General features: G+C 41.0%; 1 protein-coding gene across 1 annotated transcript in view; it reads right to left on the reverse strand.

The window, feature by feature from the left end:
* The window catches only part of XRN2 (5'-3' exoribonuclease 2), a 50438-nt gene that overhangs the window by 2722 nt on the left and 28585 nt on the right, over window positions 1-19131 (reverse strand). The window contains 8 exon segments of the mRNA XM_010005103.1: window positions 1790-1931; window positions 5989-6049; window positions 12732-12859; window positions 13969-14103; window positions 14203-14271; window positions 16931-16987; window positions 18717-18796; window positions 18884-18981. Of these exon segments, the coding sequence (XP_010003405.1) occupies window positions 1790-1931; window positions 5989-6049; window positions 12732-12859; window positions 13969-14103; window positions 14203-14271; window positions 16931-16987; window positions 18717-18796; window positions 18884-18981 (770 nt within the window).

Raw genomic sequence — 19131 nt, forward strand, 5'->3', positions numbered from 1 at the left:
TCTAACAGCACTATGACAGCTGAACAAGCTAAAGACAATTCTTACTTCAGTCTTCAAAAGCCTCCTCTCCACTAAAAATGCTTCAGGGAAGGAGCCAAGGGGGGAGAAGCAAGTCTCACCACTACTAACGAAGCTGCAGCCAAACAAGAGTCTGGGAGTGGGGAGCGCCAGGGCAGACTGCTTGCTGGCTAGAGGTCTTTTCAGCAGCCCCTGTAATCCTGCAGACAATGCTGAGAAGGGTATTAGCAGCTCATGGGCTGTTTCTGCTGGGCTTCTGTCCTGGCAAGTTGAACCAGATGGAGAAGCACACAGCACTCTGCTAAAAGCTTCTCCAGAGGCAAAAGGCTCTTCTCCTACCAACTTGGTTTGGCAGTCCATGCTTTTATTGTACGAGCTGCCTCCAAACCGCAACACCGTTTACAGTGCAGACGTGATGGTGACAGTGCTACCCGAGTCTCCCAAACAGAACAGGAAAATATGAAGCAGACAAAAATTAAGAGAACTGGTAAAAATATGCTGCAAGCCGACTTTCACACATGCTGTACAAGATTAAAACTTAAAAGGGTTGCACTCACAGTCCCTGCTATATCAGCAAAGGAGACTGGAACATTATTATCCACTGCACACACTGCAGGACAGAATTTATACCCATATGAAAATTACTATATGCTGCCAGTATAATGGAAAAACACTCTCAGAAATCCAACACCAAATCTCAATTTGCTGGTGTTGTGCAGTAGAACACCAGTATTTGTGCACTGGGAAAATGGGCAGACTGCGAAAAGGAAAAGAAAGACTAGGAGTGTATATTAAAAAGTGACCTGTCTTGAGCACGTTGACAAGAGGAAGCTGAACCAAGAGGCCCCAGCAGAAGGCAAATTTCAAACAGTATGTGCCTTAGTTCCCATATAAAAGATTGGGAAACGGTGCTGTTACCAAGGAGCAGAGTGCTCTTCCTCTTCCTCTTCCTCATTACTGATTAGAAACCTTTCCAGTAATTTCTGACTTACCAACAGAACTTAAATTTTAATATTGAAATCTGAAATTTATTTTTAACTCCTATACTGCATTGTAAATACTCAAATTTCAAGAGTATGCAGATGATGTTTTTACTGGGAACACATACTCTAAATCACATAAGCAAAATCACCTGCTGCTTTCAAGAAGTATTTTCATTCTGTGGCATTTTCATAAACTGATGACAAAGTCACCTATAATTTTTGATGAGGTTCTCCGATCACGTTCACTTGCTTTAATTGAACCACACAAAGCTATTTTCACGTGTACTTTCAAAGACATGTTTATTTCTCTGGCTACTAGAATCTGACATTTGTTTCAGCTAAGCGAAAGCCAATAAACATTCCAGGGAAAAAATTAATGAAGTTGTAAGAGTCTGTATTTTAAACATACTGGGGAGAAACCCTTCTATCCCCAAAACTATAGATTTCATTAGATATATTTCCTCACAGAAGAGAAAGATCTGGTTTAAATACCTGTCTTCAGATTATGTTTTCTCAGGCTGAAAGTAGCGTGTGACTTGGTAGTATGTTTGATCTACTTATAATGAAAAGCAGCAGTGGCACAGTAATGGCACAAGCCATCTGCCAGGGGTACAGATGGAGGGGCTGGACATGGCTGGGACACTTACCTGGCAGTGCTTTCAATGGCAGGCACTGCTGCTGGGCTGAAACCAGCTCAGGAACTACTGCCTGTGGGCATTCACTCTCCACGGCCACACAGAATGAAGTCTTACTCAGGAGGAGGGCAAAATGGGGTGACATTTTCATACCTGTCTTCCCCTGTCCATCCGATCCTCGGGTCTCTGTGGATACACCATGGGGCCACCCAGCCCCTGGTATTGACCGGGGGGGTATTGGTTCTGGGTTTGCAGCATGCGATTCCAGGCAAGCAGAGGAGCAGCCCCAGCAGCTCTGCAGACAGAAGAAAAACACTGCAGCATGAACTGAGCTCCCAGAGATCCACAGCTCAAAATCTACAGAACCAGGTACTACCACCGGCAGCAAATTCAGTTTTACAGACCAGAGACTTTTCAACTTCCTTGGAAGGATTCGATTCAACTTTTATTTTAGAGGCAAATTTGCCAATCCATCCACAGTGATCTTGAACGTAGATTAAACCCCAGATATCACCAAGTTAGCTAAATGTAACACACCATGCAAAGAGTAAACATGTGTGGTACAGGAGAATGAGGCTTTCTTCTCTAAATGTCCAGACTCTTTCTGGGAGTCCATTCTTTCTAGTTAATTGCAGGTTGCAAATGAATTCTTACTGCGAGTATTCTGAATCTAGGGTAGGGGCCTTGGCTGCTTTTTCCCATCCATTATTCTGCTCAATATGTCAGAAGGTCTGATCGGGAAGAAACCTTTTCAAGTTCTATTGATGCCGTTTTCAATTGACCACGGTGACCTAGCAACATAAGCACTAATTGGCATGGACTGACTGACATTTGGTGTACAGTTTAGATGGGAACGCAAATTCAACATCCATTATAGCCTAGTTTGTCATCCGAGATTACTAACAGCAAGAAATGTTTTAATTGCCTTCAAGTACCTATTCTAACATTACAATTATAAAGCAACAGGTGTAATACATCAAATCATTGTTTGATTTAAAATATTTAGAAAAATGATATAGCCATGATATAGTCTTTAAAGTTGAGAGTGGGTAGGGATACGATTCCGTACAGAATTCACTGTGGTTGTGTTTCGCAGCACGATATATTGTTGTGAAGGAAAAACACAGTATAGTGGAGACAGCTAATCTTTTCTGCCCCCAGTTGAAGAGAGACAGACAGGGGAGAGAGCACGAGCATGGCGTTCCCATTCACTTGCTGCACCATGGAACTGAAAGGGACTTGGTACCTCTGCAAGGAGCCTTGGCCAAGATTTACAGGATTAAACTGGCAGGACTTTAGCCTAGGAGTAGTAATCCTCCCAGGTTTTTCAGTGGTTTGAGTACTAGCTTTTTTCCCCCCTCCATTATTCCTAGAAAGCATCAGACTCTCCAGGAAGAATACACTGCCCAGCCTTAAGGAAAACTACAGGGAATTATCTACATAGCTCCAGCTTTTCATCAACAGTTGCTGCCTCTGCAACTTTGTTAACATGCTTGTGATAAATACCATCAGCAACTGAGGAGCACAGGCCTACATTCACTACGTGCCTGAAATGGGAAAGTTTGACAAATCCCATTTTACACAGATATATATTTGGCACAGAGTTTAAACTTTTTTAAAATAAAAAGTGCTGCTCAGTGAAAAGTCAGGAAGTTTATCCACTGAAACTCGTTAACAGTGACTTCAGGGGCATGATGTTGGGGCATTTTAGCTTTGAGGCCACCTGATAGAGTGAAATTGGTGATTTTCAGTTGGAACCACTATATATCTCAGGAGATAAACCCAGAAGGAAAATAAAAAAGCTGCACTGGGTTTTCTGATCTTAAAGCCAGAAAAGTAGTTTACACTTCTTTGCTGCTCCAAATTCGTGAAACTATGTACTATTTATAAAACCCAAAATTTTAGATTTTCATCTGGTAAACTGAAATCAGGAAATTATAGTCCTTACAGCACTTGACTTTATGTTAATTTAGTGGATGTATTAGTGAGCAATTCAAGTTACCTGAGGGTACAGATTTGTATGCAGCAAAGCTGTGCTTTCGTGGTAACAAAAAATTGTGCCACTTGGACTATCCCATTGGCAAAGTTACTTAGACTATCCAGAGTTATGTCAACTTACCATTGAATAATGTTCATGCATATAGGATAACCATTAAATTAATGCTTATGCATACAGGGTAGCTAAAATACAACTTGAGGAAACTTTATACAGTAAAACACTTCCACGTTCCAACCTCAGTCTCTTTGGAAATCCCTCCTATGAGCAGGTTAAGCAAAAGGATTTGCTTAATCAGAATACACATTTCCATCAGCCAAGAATCCAGGTAGCAAATTTGTAACATCTGAAATACATCAGACCACCAGCACTGATGGCAAAGTGGCAGCTCCCAGGGAAACAACTGGTAAACTGAAAAGCCTCTGGGAAGGGTTCAACAGGTCCAGACATTTTTTCCTGTCCCAAGCCTATGCTTCTGTTTAAAGTTTTGCTTAAAGCTCTATGCTTACCTCTATGGCAACTAACTTGACACCAGCCCTAAGCATCTCTTTGATTTGTGTCCATAATCAAACAGCTTCCAAGAACATGGCAAATTACTTATCCTCACAGAAACTGACAAGTCAATGATGTTAATAAACCAGAGATGTAACAAAGCACAATCAGGGAGGGAACACACTGTAAACATACTACTGTCACTCAGCGTTCTCCAAGCTTCTCTAAAGCTTATTTTCTAGGAAAAGATGATACATCCTCAATTTAAAGTCACCCCAGGGGACACCACTTTCCTCAAGTCTGGGAGCTGAATGGCAAGGTCAATATCACAGCACTAGAAGCAGACTGGACAGGTCAGTAGATTGACACCACCTAGCTGAAAAATGCTCTGAAGTACCTGGGCAGTGCATGGACACTCATATAAATACTAGAAAAAAATAAGTACATCATCTAATGATAGGACTCATATTATAGAGGCAGTTGACTATTAGAATTTTCATTAAAATGTGTGCTTCCACGGAGAATTAAGCAGAACTTCTGGCTGAAGTTATTTATATGTGAACTGAGAAACTGTTCCACTTTGCAAAAATAATCAGCATGGTAAAATAATGGAAGTATAGCATTGTAGAAGTAATTACAAGTTACAGACTTATAGCAGTATTTCACAAAATGATACTATATAAATTGGATCTAATTGAGGTGTGGGAATAGCAACTCCCATGGAGAAAGTAACATTAAAGTTTGTAATGCAAAGTTAGTTTATAATGCAATATTCCACATGGATGTGGCACAGGACATGGGAGCTGAACTTACTTCAATAGGGATCAAAACGGTTGCCATGGAAAGCCCAGCTGCAGAGAACTCAGTAAATTCTCCCAAAGCTCATATTTGCAATGGTTAACATTTGCAAATAAAACCATGGGGAAGAAAAAAAAAAGTTGTGCCTCAGAGCAGAAGCTACAAAGATCTCACATACGCTCTCATTCCTCCATAAATATAAATAAATATAATTATTCATAGCTGTCACAGGTATGCTGGAGTTTATAAAGTCCATCTGACTTAAGGAGGTACCAAGCTATCAATGAAGGAACGCATATATAACATCCCTTATTATCAAACCATGTCACATTCCTTCTATTCGATGGCACTTATTGGACTGCAGATTCCATAATCCTTCCCTGAGTCCCTTCTGCATTTAATTCAGTTCAGTCTTAAGTAGTTAAAGAAACTGTTTTCAGTGGCAACTAATAACTACTGACCTACAGTGACACGGCCCTACAATAGCCTTGTCAGGCCTGAAAAACTTGTACCAAAGAAGCTGATTAGGACTTCAAGAGGTTTGTAGCAAGAATCAATGGCTGGTCTGTACTAATGCTGCGGTTGTGGCACAGAAATGATAAAAGTGGAACACCATTAGTTATGCCTCATTAAGCTCCACAGCCATCCTAAAAAGAAATTTGTTTAGCCTGTCCAAAATCTAATGCAGTTTTAAGCTCTCTGTGTTCAATTTCATAGTATCTCAAAAGCTTCAATAAGATAAAGGCCAAAGAACCAAGAATGGTACCAAAGCACCAACAGTAAAGTTAATTTTGAAGTCTGAGGTTTAACGGAAAGTGTTTTTGCCTTCTTTTTTTCATACAAAGTACTCAAACCTTTTAAAGGATGAACACCACATAGTGCACTCACAAAATATAAATAAATCATAGACATTAATTAACTTTAAAGAACCTGCCATGTAGCATGATTTAAACAAATTTAAACAACAAAGTTCAAAATAAAGAGGAAAAAAAAGTTGTGAAGCCCAGCAAGATGAAATACATACTCCTGGCCACATTTTACAAGATTTCCATCCCTCCTGCCTTACCTCTGTGGTGTCTGCTGAAACAAGGGTGTAGGGCCTCTCCAAGACTCCGGAGGTCTAAGATCTAGAGGGTAAAACAAAATGTTAAAATTAAAAAGAGCAAGTACACTTAAAAGAACTTTACACATGCTCAAGAACCTGCTTTAAGAAGTCAAGATAAAAAAGCTCAAACTGGACATCCCATCAAATACATTTTGTTAGTTACTAGTGCTGATTATGATAGAGCCCTTATATCCGTCAGTGGCAAGCTTAGTATTAATTAATAAAAGGAAATTTTGTTTACTGTGTCAAATAAGCTTCAAATTATTAAAAAAATAGTTTTAATTGCTAGAACTAGCACTGGTTACTGTTTGAACACTTCACAGGTATCTGTTATCTGAAATCTTTAAAAAAGCAAAACTGTGACTGTAACAAGTGAAGACTTCGTAATCTTTAAATTTCTTACATCATCACTAAGCTATATGAAAAATATAGATACATATATACACACAACTTCGTGACCATCACAATACATCATGTTTGTGAGCTACAAAGATGTACTGCTCACAATACGTGCAAGCTTCCCTCTGATTAGGCTAAGTTATTCTCACAAGTGAACTATAAGAACAACCAGAGCACACAAGAAATAAAACAGTTCCACTTCATTCACATTTAAATATATATTTATATTTAGGATATATTTAAAGATAGTAAAAGCGTATTTAAAAGTTAACCTATACAATGATGATAATAATAATAACCATGATCTATTAATGGTCCCTCAGACAAGATAATCAGACTGAATTAAACCTTATTTTGGGTAAAACCTTAGCCAGAGACCTAGCACCGCAGTGAAAAAGACCACCCACTTCTCAATTGTTTCTTCTACCCAAACTAACTCTTTACAAAGTCGTAGCAGTAACAACATTGCTTTAACAGTCCGTGCAATTAAATGGTTGTTGTTCTTCTAAATAAACTGGTCAGTAAACAGGATAAAAGCATCAGCTAATCAATAGCTCCCCAGTCAGCCCACAACACTCAGATTGTGCATCAATCAAAAGCTCCAGTTTCAGTGACACCTTTGATTGTTTTCAATGGTGTTTAAGTGTGACCTAATTTCAACAGCTGGTTCCAGAAGTAGTCTAATGGACATGCTGCAATGGCACAGCAGCACCCTGTTCAACTGCCAATATTCAAGTACACTGAAGCTTTGCAATAATTTGAAAGAAAAGTGGGAGAAAAAAAAAAAAAGCAGAGGCAAAATCTGTGCCTCTCTGTGAGGTTCTGGGTGTACTGTCTGCAGCCTGCAAGGGTCTGGACAGAAACCTCTAAGGGCAGCTCTCGAGTGCACAGGGGGTGCAGCAGCCCCCATGGCAGATAGCACCGTTTTGTCAGGGGAAATAAATTCTGATCCCCAGCAGCTCCACTGCTCCCACCTGGCCCTCCTCTGGGCAGAGCTAATCCAGCCCAGCAATAGCCTGAGCTGCAGAGGGGCACATGCTGCATTTTATTTATTCATTAAACAGTACATATATGCACACATCAACCACTATATACACAGACTTCTATACTGTTACCAATCGATGCTTGTAATCGGGTATAATTGGTTATTTCATACAGTCTGTAACCAGTCTGCAGCATTTCAAGGACTGCAGATGGATGTGTGTCATGTTTATCCTGTTCAGCCTGTGAATTATAAGGACCTGGACACACACAAACAGGCTGTGCCAACACCATGTTTTAGTGATGCTGCATTTGTCTTTGAAGGCAAGATTAGGGCAACACAAGAAAACCTGGGCCCATAATGCTGTTTTTAGCTACTCTGTGGGAAATGAGCAACTAAGACACAATATTAAAGGTTAAAACATTTCCAGAAACCCCCCCACTATATTTCACTGGGAATAACAGTGATGCTTCCTCCCTCTTTCTCCTCTGTGCAGGTTGAGCTAGGTAGGACCCCCAAGTATCCTGACACATTGTCCTGGTTTGAGCCAGGATGAAGCCAATTTTTCTTTTTACTGATTTTTTTTTCCTTCAGTAAGCTCTCTTGTAACTAGCAACAGTGTGTTCTGCTAGGCTGATAAGACAGTGGAATGTTTTTCTAACTACTGAGGCTTCAAGGCTGCACCTGCACTCTGCCAGCTCAGACACTGTGGGGAGATCTGTGACCCCCCCCGTAGGAGGCTGAGTTAGATGGACAGCAAAATTGGCCAAAGATATTCCATTCCATATATCTACGTAAGCTCAGAGGAAGGTCAGAGATCACAGGAGACAACTTCCTTCCTTCTTCTTCTCCCCTTCTCTTCGGTCCATGGCCGGCGTCCGGGGAGGACTCTGTTCATCCATTACCGTCGATCCTCAGGCTTGATCTCTCGTGACCCCCATAACTCTCTGCTCTGTTCCAGCAGCAGCTCCGGGATTCCTCGGGACTCTTCCCAGTTCAGGGAAGTGCTGTGGGAGTTGCTGGGGTGGGGGGAGGCGAGAAGTTTTTGCCCATACCTGAATATATCTGTATATAATTGTATATATTTTCTTGTATGATTCATTAGTGTTTTAATTAAAGCTGTGTAGTTTAGTTTTCAATCCGGCCAAGTCTCTCTCTTTTTCTCTCTCTCCTTCCCTACCTGGGTTGGGGGGAGGGGGGATCGAGAGCATTGTTGTCGGACCTGAGTCAAACTGTGACACACATAGACTAATATCATCTCTCCCTCTCTGACCCTCCCTGCTCAGAACTTCTCATGTTAATGGAAGTTTATTAACACATTTTCCATTCTACTGCCAGAGTCAAAGGGTGCTCCAGTGAGAAACCCAGCAAAATGCTGCTGGTCTTGCCCTGGGGTAGTGTTTTCTGTTCACACCAACCCCTGCTTAAGGACTAGGTGGGAATTTGTGTCCTATTTAATAATCTGAAAAAGGGCCGAGCTCTCCTGGTGTAACCACAGCTTTTTGCAGCACCAGGAAACAGTGTAAGAAAAAGCTTAATGAAATCATCACAGAAACATTTAAAGCCACCTTATTACTATTCATTTGTATGGCTCTGACAGAGAACAATCTTTGAAGGGAAAAAGCTCGGAGCAGTGAATTGCACTTCAAAAAAGTACAAAATTGGAGAAGAAACGACAATTAATATTTTCTTTAGTCTTCAAAACCTAGGCATTTCCTAGAGCTATAAGGCCAAATAAACTGCCTTCTCTAGCAGCTCCTCAAGTAACAATTTATCTAATCAGTGCAGCAATCAAATACGAGATTTTGTGTTTACTGATTGCACTAATCAAAATCACTTTTCAAATGCAGCTAATTGACAAGTTTACAGACTGAAATGGAAGCCATAAATCAGATATCCTGTGCTGCAGAAACCAAATATGCCATTCACAGAGTGCTGTCATACTGCACTTGACTCCCCAAGTTATCAGCACAGACAATTATTCATCAACTGAAAATTGGCACATCCAAGTCAAATCAGAGAACAACAGTAAGGAACACCCCCAGCAGGCTCTTGAGGGATAGATGGCACTTTGGCTGACCGCATTGCCCTTCTAGAGCCTAATTTTACTTCATCATACATATAAAAACATAATGCATAACATGAAAAGTTTCTCCGCATCAAACTCATAAATGTCGGGATTTTAACCATATGAGCGCCAGTTTTTCAGAAATGTGGGGGTTCAGAATGCTTCCCAATCCAATTATGCCACAGCACAGAGCTCCTCTCACAATTAGCTGATGAATGCAACTTTGACACAAGGGGTAAGCCACCTCATTAAGAAAACTCAGCATATGCCTTCCCACTTCCTCTAATTTGACTTTCTAGTTGAAGATAACTGTACAGAGACATTTGTGCTTGAAGTGAAGGGCGTGGTTGCAAAAGGCAAGAAGGGCTGTGCCATCATGCCTAGGAACACCTTCTGGTACTCCAAGACAGAACACAGCCTGGGTGGAGTTGGCCCACATGCTCAATTCTGACCAGAAATTTCCCTGGGAGAAAAAGCACTGTCCATGCAGACTGCTGCTGTTCAACAAGATGATGGCCACCTACTGCAGCCATGTTCAGAGAGCTGCTAACATGCTCTCACCTTCACAGCTCTGCCTGACACTAGACCCACATAAACCATAATTCAGGACACACTGCAGGAGTACAGCCCTATTTGCAGAAGCATCCTTCAGTGTCAATGTCTGAAAAACTGATCACAGGAGAAATTTTGGGCTATGACACTTGAAGGTGTTCTTTTAATAAGAATTTAAGCAAGTCTGACTCTACTTGGTAGAAGAGGAGTTGAGACACAGGTGGTTCACTTGGCATTGATAGTCCCAGGTGGCCTTAGCTGGGTCCTGACGCATCAGTCAGGCAGTAGGAGGCATTTCTGGAACTTCTTCTAGGGAGCAAGCACATCTCTAATGCTCTTTGACCTGTGCTCATCCCATTGACTGGGACACCAACTGTGCTCCCACCTTGGTTAGGTAATGAGGTACCAAAAGAAAGGTGTCTCAACCACTGCTGTAACAAGTTGTAAAGGCTTCGTGTTGCAGTCAGTTTAAATCAGAAGTTAATCAGAGTTTAAGACTAATCTCTTAGGACAGCTTGCTATCTTTAGTAGAAGAGGTGGAGAAAGCAAACAACATTAACTAACAAAGAATACATCTACAGCATGTTGCACTGCTGCCCCCCATGAAAACAGAGTACCAGAAACCAGCTTCTCCACTCCGGGATGAAGAGCCCTGGAGAGCAACAGCAGGCACACAGCTCCTGATGGTTTTTTAAAAAGCTTTTGTAGGATGAACGCCAGTGCACGAGGCACTGCAATGCCACGGTGGCTGGGGGACTGGCAGCCAGACCTGGCACTGCTTCTTGCTGCACCAACAGGAAAGCACAAGATCAACCTCTGCCTCACAAAAAAAGCAGAGTTAAGGACAGTAGCACAACAAAGGAAAATAAAAATAAATAAAAAAACAAGGAAATCATGCTTTCAGATTTGTCAGGCACACCTGGAGAACAGCAACTGTGGATGCCTGAAGCTATCTAAGAGTGAGGAAGGGGCAGGAGGGGAGGAAGAGACACGGGAAAGAAAGCCACCAGACAGCTGTTCTGAGGCCAACAGATGGACTGGGATTTCACGTTCATCAGTGGACTCGAGCCTCCTCATTCTGATGGCACTGGGGCATATTTTCATGTGGAGTGCTTCCTACACAACACAAGGTGCTCAGATACCACAAAGACAAGAGCTTTTTAAGTACTTAATTGGCATGATCATGGTACGTAAGGCAGAGGAAACTGCTTTGAAATCAGTATTTCCTACAAAGCATCATGACTCAAACTTCAGAATACTTGAACAACAGCATAGAGACTGATGGGCTCACAAATACTTTCTCCCTGAAACCACACATCTCTCTTTTTGGAGATAAACACAAAAATGTGATTCCTGTCTGGTAGTTCTGCCTGCCTATTCTCCACAGTCTTTTTAAGATCATATTTGTTGTTTGTTTGAAAAAAACCACAAACACTCTTGTTTTCCTTTAATCAAAGTTAACAACTCCAGATTCACATTCAATCCATCTCTCCCCTTAAAACAATCTAGTCCCTTGCACAAGAAAGCTTCCGCACACACTACTCAGCTATACTGCATTTACTCTGGGATTGAACTGTAAATTTAATTCCGAGTGGCCATCGATATTATTTATTCACTGTTTCATATGCAGTAAAAATGCAAGTCAAGTATAAAAAGGATGACAGCTTCACTGTGCAGTAATCTAGTCTTCTACATGTGACAAAATGCTGAACTACAAATTTTATCGGTCTCAGCTGTTCAAACTTCAAGCACTTGCAGAATTCAATATTGCATGGATTCATCTCAATAGCGATAACATCTTACTTCAAAGCACCTTTTTAGGCAGTTCAGCCAAGTTTCTTCCTGTCTCAGTCCCACAAGCACAGAAATGCATCTCGTGATCACAGGCAAAGAGGCAGGGCATCTTTTCTGGGAGCCTTTTGCATAAGAAATTCCTTCCCAGGATGAAGGATTCTACCTTAGGTCACACAGAGGATTTCTCTTACAGCTTCTGGTGACCCACTTCACCACCAAGTCAACAGTAGTGGCATCCCTGACCTCCTGACTGTGCTCCTTTGCCAGAAGTTGCAACACCTACTGCAGACAGGAGGAGCCAATATGGGATTGTGAATTAGCAGTTTTGGTTCACTCTGGCATCTCAGCAACAACCACAGCTCTTCTGTCAGTCCCACCATTTCTCCAAACCCATCACCATGCCTTGTGCATTAATTGGTTTCTGTGGCCAGCATCCTTTTCTTGTTCTTTCAGACACAAAGCACCAAGTTTCTACTAAGTCTGCTGATGCTGGAGATGTTGAGACTCAGCCACATACTGAATATTTCTAGATAACAGCCACGAGCAACCCTTTAGAAGACAAAGTGCTATTTTTCCTATTATATTTGAATACTGGGCAGGGATCCCACTGAGAGGCAAATAAAAACATTTTAGAACATTTCACTACAGCAATTCCACAAAGGAAGAGCCATAGAGAAAAGCAGCACAAAGTTAATGTAGCTGGATGCTTGAATCCATTTTTATTTGTAATAGTGCAACCAGAACAGCAGTATTTTTCAAACTGTGCAATGCAGAAAGCAGAACCCACTTACTTGACAACAATTTCGGAATCTGCTGCTGCCCACCCAGAAGTGGCCTGGCATATGGGCTCCCGTAAGTTCCAAGAGGTACTGCGTTGGCATACATCCCTGGCATCCCTCTTTCCCTTACTTGACAACAATTTCGGAATCTGCTGCTGCCCACCCAGAAGTGGCCTGGCATATGGGCTCCCGTAAGTTCCAAGAGGTACTGCGTTGGCATACATCCCTGACATCCCCCTTTCCCTTGGCAGCGTATGGCTATTACATGTAAGAAACGGAAAGGAAAAAGAATAGGAAGTTTACATGAATGCTCTCTTACATCCCAGCTGCTACCCAGCCCATTGAACACCCCAGCTCTCTCCAGTGCGTCAGTGGGGATGCATAAAAAGGAAGCAGTGACTTGCTCCCAGAGCAGGGTCCCAGGCACAGCACCGCCAGAGCACAGCTTGAAGAGCTAGCCCAGAAAAAAAGTACCTGGTTACTACAGCAAGCCACAATGAGAAGAAATACAGGTATATTCTGCAAACTGTGGAAGAGTCCAGTCAAACTGAAGAGCTGTCACATTTCCCAAGAAGGGAGAGCTGATGGAGATGCAGGATCTGCACATACTGGTGTGTCAGTGCCAGGCCTTTATTAGTGTAAAATATTTTCTCTTCCTAAACAGACACTTGTGCAGTTGCTCACAGAGTTTACTTTTATTTGCTCTTTTAAAACATTCTTTTTTCTGGCTCTGATAAACTTTTGGTTTCTTGCCTTCCCTAGGAAGGAAAAATCTTTCATTTTATCTGTAATAGATAACTCCAGCTTATTCTCTCATCCTGCATTCAGAAGCACTCTTGTACCACACTGTAGCATCTGAGAAAGTTACTCAGACTTTTGGAGAACAAACAGAAAAATTACTGTGCCAATGCCTGGAAAAGTGACAATCAAATGAATTATATGGTGTAACACCTTTCATTCGAGGGGCTTTAAAATATCTTCATTTTTAAAAGCATAAAAGATACTCTTATCTTCATAACAGTCTTACTTATCACTTGCATGCAATATTTCCACTGTACTTTCTGTACCTCAAGAAAGTCACCACCAAACAAGTAGGAAAAAAACCCAAAGCAAAGAGTGGGAAAGCTAGTTGGAATCATGCAGTAGAATCTTCCCGACATCAAGAAGAATGGAAAGCACTACTGCAAAATTATATCAATACTTAATTTATATATCACATGCTAAAGTTTCCAACACAGAACACCAGCATCTAATACCTGACAGTCCATCCCCACCTGCTATCCTTTTTTCTCCTCTTTAATTAAAAAAACAGTAAATAATTACAGTCATCTTAACAAAGCAGTCAGTAGCAATGCTGCCAGGCTTACCCCAAGGTTCTGAATGCTGACTGATCCAAATGGACTGGTTTTCTGTCTCGGTTAAAGCCAAGCTGCGGTCTCCATGGCCTGCCATCATTGTTGGTTTTTTCCCAATCTCCTGGCTTCAGAACTGGAGCAGGTTTCCTTAATATTAAAAATAGTTCCATAAATATTTATCAGAGCAAATACTCAAAAGTAATGAAAGAAAATGGAATTATTTGAAAACTGAGAACTGATACTTACTTTGCACCAGGTAACACTATCGCCTTGAAAACAAAGTCTTCATCAAATTGTGGATCTTTAAAAGAGATACTAGGAGAAAGTATTTAAGGATTAGGTTTACTTGATAGTTAAGACAAGCAAGATTAAAAAGTAATTGCTGCTTTATTAACAGTGATGTACATAACAGAAAAGATAAGAATTCAATCAATAGCCAGTCCAAAGGAAAGTTTAATGTCTAGAAAACAGTCCTATATATGGTAATGAAAGTATCTTATTGCAGACCCTTGAGTGCAAATCCTCTAGTCAAAGCACTGTTGTGCTCGACGAAGTTCAAAGGCTGCCACAACAGAGACAGGAAGGATATCAGCTTGTTCTGCTGCTTCACCAAAAGTGTACAAAACTTAGAAGTGGGATTTCCTGGGACTGGGAGGTTTTACCCTGAAAGGTGGCTGTGCAGCTGCAGGGCACTCCTGTGGAGGGACACACACCTATTATCAGTGACATCTTGCAGGCTCTGCATTTTGAGCTGTCTAGTATCAGACAAATTACACAGTAATAGAGCAAAAAGGGGCTCAAAGCTTAACTTCTGCTGGTACATTGCATTTAGAGCAATTTGGGTTTGCTCTAGGGAAATTCACCCCCACTCCTAACAATTTCTGTCTCCTAGTGTAAATACCCAGGTCTGGAGTAGGTCCTACCAGGGACATGTTTCAAGTACCCAGCACTGACCTGATTCCTGTCCTCTCACTACCTACCATTTGATAGTGAAGAATGCCTGGGATGCCAAGAATGAGAAAAGCAAACAACTAAGTAGAATAATCTCACTCTTCAAGCTGAAATACATCTGTTTTTCAACACAGAAAATGAATGAGAATGGTCCCTTGAAAAATTCAGCCAAAGTCACAAGAACTGAAGAGCAGAACCATGACTGCTCATACTATCTCAAAAGACAGGAAGAAAAATCCTTGCCATAGAGAAACAGACAGAAGCATGAACAATTCAAACCTCCTGACAGTGGCAGATGGAAAGCCAAAAACTACCTTTAAGTCATCACTCAAAGTAATTAAATCCCCATTTCAGAACATACTTTCTACAATACCCTGACAAGCCACAACGTAGCATTTCTTACTGCCTGTAGATACAGCTGTTACTAGTTGAACTCAGTTACGCCTTCGTGGAGGAAAAAAAATTATGCAGAAAGTTCACAAGTGACTTTCAGCATCTCAAGTATCTTATGTGACTCAAGAAGTGAAAGGTTATCGGCTCAAGTATTACATACCTGATATACTGTGCCAAATTAAGTGAGGATGACATACAACACACTAGATTTACAGAAATTTGCTGTCAAGCACAAGGGTAATTAAAACCTTCTGTTACCACAAGATTTAGCCTTGGAGACTCTGCATTACTTTTTATTCATTATGAAGTTTTTATTATTCTCCCCAAAATCACTTTCAAACAAGGTCAGTATTACTCCTTTACTTAAGAGCACGAAGCCCATATTCTCAGGCATCCTCTGGAATTGCTAGGAATAAAAATGGATAAAAAATCCAAGAGGCAAAAGTCACAATTTGGAGGACTTTCAATAAAATTCCGTCCGTCTCAGAGGTTTGCTCTCATGAATGTTTGGTTTAATTTATAAGACTTGATACAAGCTACCTAGCTCTACAGGTGTGTCCTTGTTGTCGAAACTGAATCAAATGGTGACAAGGTGACAGACCTGGGGTTCTAACTGACAAGCAGCTGAACATGAGCCAGCAGTGTGCCCAGGTGGCCAAGAAAGCCAATGGCATCCTGGCCTGTACTAGAAATGGTGTGGCCAGAAGGAGTAGAGAGGTGATTGTTCCCCTGTACTCAGCACTGGTGAGGCCACACCTGGAGTGTTGCGTCCAGTTTTGGGCACTCCAATTCAAGAGAGATATTGAACTGCTGGAGCAAGGACAGAGGAGGGCAATAAAGCTGGTAAAGGGCCTAGAGAATCAATCAGGTGAAGAATGCTTGAAGGAGCTGGGAATGTTTAGTTTGAGGAAGAGGAGGCTGAGGGGAGACCTCATCAGTCTCTACAACTACCTGAAAGGTCACTGTAGAGAGGTTGGTGCTGGTCTCTTCTCATAGGTAATTAGCAACAGAACAAGAGGGAAGGGCTTCAGGCTGCAACAGGGAAGGTTTAGACTGGACATTTGGAATAGATTTTTTCACAGAAAGTGGTTAGACACTGGAATAGGCTGCCCAGGGAGATGGTTGAGCCACCATCCCTGGGAGTGTTTCAGGGTTGTTTGGATGTGGTGTTCATGGATATGGTTTAGGGGAGAACTTTGTAGAGTAGAGATGATGGTTGGACGCTGTGAACCCAAGGGTCTTTTCCAACCTGAATAGTTCTGTGATTGTAAGGTGTTGCTTTTCACTTACCAAAACCCCATAAATCCCAACAGTGAGCAGAAAAGCAACAGTGATGAGGTATTTCTGAAGGGATAAAACACACTGGGTTTGATGCACTAAGAAATGACTATTTTGGACATCCCTGCAGGGCACATCACCACGCACAATCTGCTAACCACCCTCACTCAAGCCTGCTGTGCTACAGCATAACATCTGGGATGCAATTTCCAAAGAAAACCAGAATAGTTTGAAGTAAAAGCTTCAATTTTTTAAAGAGATGGATTCTGCTGCAAATTCAACAACACAAAACACCAGAATTTTGATTGTTGTATTTTATGCATCACTGCATTAAAACCAAGAGTTTACTTACCTGACTGCAGAATTTTGTGTAAGGTCACGCAGCATTGGAACAGGAGACTCCACTGTCCTGGCAAAGAGAAAATTCTGTCAAAGCCTCACCTAACAACATATCTCGTGCCACTTCCTCTGCTTTTTCTGTTGCTACCACTCCTGCTTCTCTGTCAATTAAGCCTATGACACAAACAAGGGATTTAAAAATTAACTTATCTTTCCCCTAAATCATATTCTGCTATAAGCAATGGAATTCTTATTTCTTAATGTCATAACTTCTGCAGCTGATTTTGTGGATTTTCTAGAGTCTAACAGTGAACTCCCACAATTCAGAAACCTCCCCATTACTGCTAAGGTTCGATTGTGAAAAGGCAAAAGGTTCAGTGGGCAGGTGAAAACCAGAGACACAGATAGACAAACCTGCTTCACTAGGAAAAAAAAAGGCTCTGAAGTAAAAAAAAATAAATATTCAAATTTAGCAGCTGTTTTGCACAGAACTTAAAGACTCTCCTTTCTAACTGAGATTTAATAGGCTGACATGCAGTTTTTCATCTTACCCCTTTCCTTCAGAAAACTTTACCCCTACAATTCAAGGAGTGAAAGAACACGCTCAAGAAAATTACTCTTATCAATCAGAAGCAGATTTGTGTTCACCTGACTGCGCAACTGTCAACACAGAGGTCACAAATTGCACACGTGCTGGCTGAATTTGATCCCAATCTTTCCAGCAAAGCAAGACTTATTTTGAAGTGGCAATATAAATACCTCCTTGTCTTCACAGAATTCCTAACAAACTACTTCTCTAGGTTAAAAAATATACCCATTTCATCTAGGGAAGACAAGGCCAGAAGAGTTTTTTTTTCCTGCACAGTTATTCCCTTCAAGAACAGCTCTGACTTGCTCATATTCTTCACAAGCCATGACAAGAATAGAAAAATGTATATTAGTGAGTGTGACCTAGGATACATTATCTGTACAACAAAATCAGAGTGTTTGTGCATTTAATGCAAATGAGTTACCGAACACCTGCTTATGCCTCTAAGCAAAGTTAGATAAATGAATGCATATCCTACAATGTGAAGATTACACTGATAATTTCTCAAACTAAATGCATTATCTAAAACCAAAAAATATTAGCATTTTTTGTGTGTATAGTCAGTAACAGTACTGAATTTACTGCCACAGCCTAAATAGAAAATGGCAAAATATATCCAATATATCTCCATCTCGATTTTTATTTCATGCAATTAGGATTAGCACATAAAAAGCAGAGGAATTGGTTGTTTTGGGGGTTTTTTTAAACAGCATGAGCTGTTGGAAGTTACATCAGACTACATTCAATTAACATTCATACAAAAGCAGAGGCCAAAACAACATGACCTAACTAAGGCCACCGATCACTGCTACTTTTATTGTATAGGCCCTGTTTACCTACTGAAGTTCCAGCATTACTAAATACATAAAAAACACAGTCTTCCACAGATGACCAAAAAAATATATTAGCAATTAAACACACACATTAGGTTTCTGATGCTACTTCAAAAGCCTAATTCTGAAATAATGTTTAAAAAAGGATGACCAAATAAATATTTTACTTGTTTGGTTTGTTACGTATGCTGGTAATAAAACACACCTACTGTGAAACCCAGAGGAGAGCATGTTTAGCCTCAGAACAAAATGCATTGCATTCTCCAGAGTTTTAGATTTCTCAGTGTGGGCACAAAGGTATTTTTATTTAAAGGCAGGCATAACTGAAGGAAATGTCCTGTAGCATCAAACAACCCATACTACAAACCCATACTCACTGATCTGGGAGAACAGCGTTGTCATTCAGCGTAAGCTTTCCCTGGATTCCATGGCACAGCTCTGGGGGTATATCCACTGGCTATGGAAAAAATAATTTTTCAGCTGAAACACTTTCTTAGACCTCCGTCACCATTTACACAATCCCTTAAGAATTAGTACAACCTACCTCTGTGTTTTTGGTCTTGTACTGTTCTACAATGAAGTCACAAAGTGGATGGTGTTTTCCAACAAAGAGAACATCACCACCAAGGCTATTTCTTCTGCCTAGAAAGGACAAAAAGAATGGCTTAAGAGTTCACAGCAGAGGGAAGGAATGTAGCAGGTCAGCACACTGTCCTGTTGACATCTCCACAAAAGGAAAGCTTCACTGCAAATTAGAAAAAAGCTCTGAACATTCCTAGGGAGTGTTGGAAA

The sequence above is a fragment of the Chaetura pelagica genome, unplaced genomic scaffold (genome assembly GCF_000747805.2).
Source record: "Chaetura pelagica isolate M959 unplaced genomic scaffold, ChaPel_1.0 scaffold171, whole genome shotgun sequence".
Classification (NCBI taxonomy): Eukaryota; Metazoa; Chordata; class Aves; order Apodiformes; family Apodidae; genus Chaetura; species Chaetura pelagica.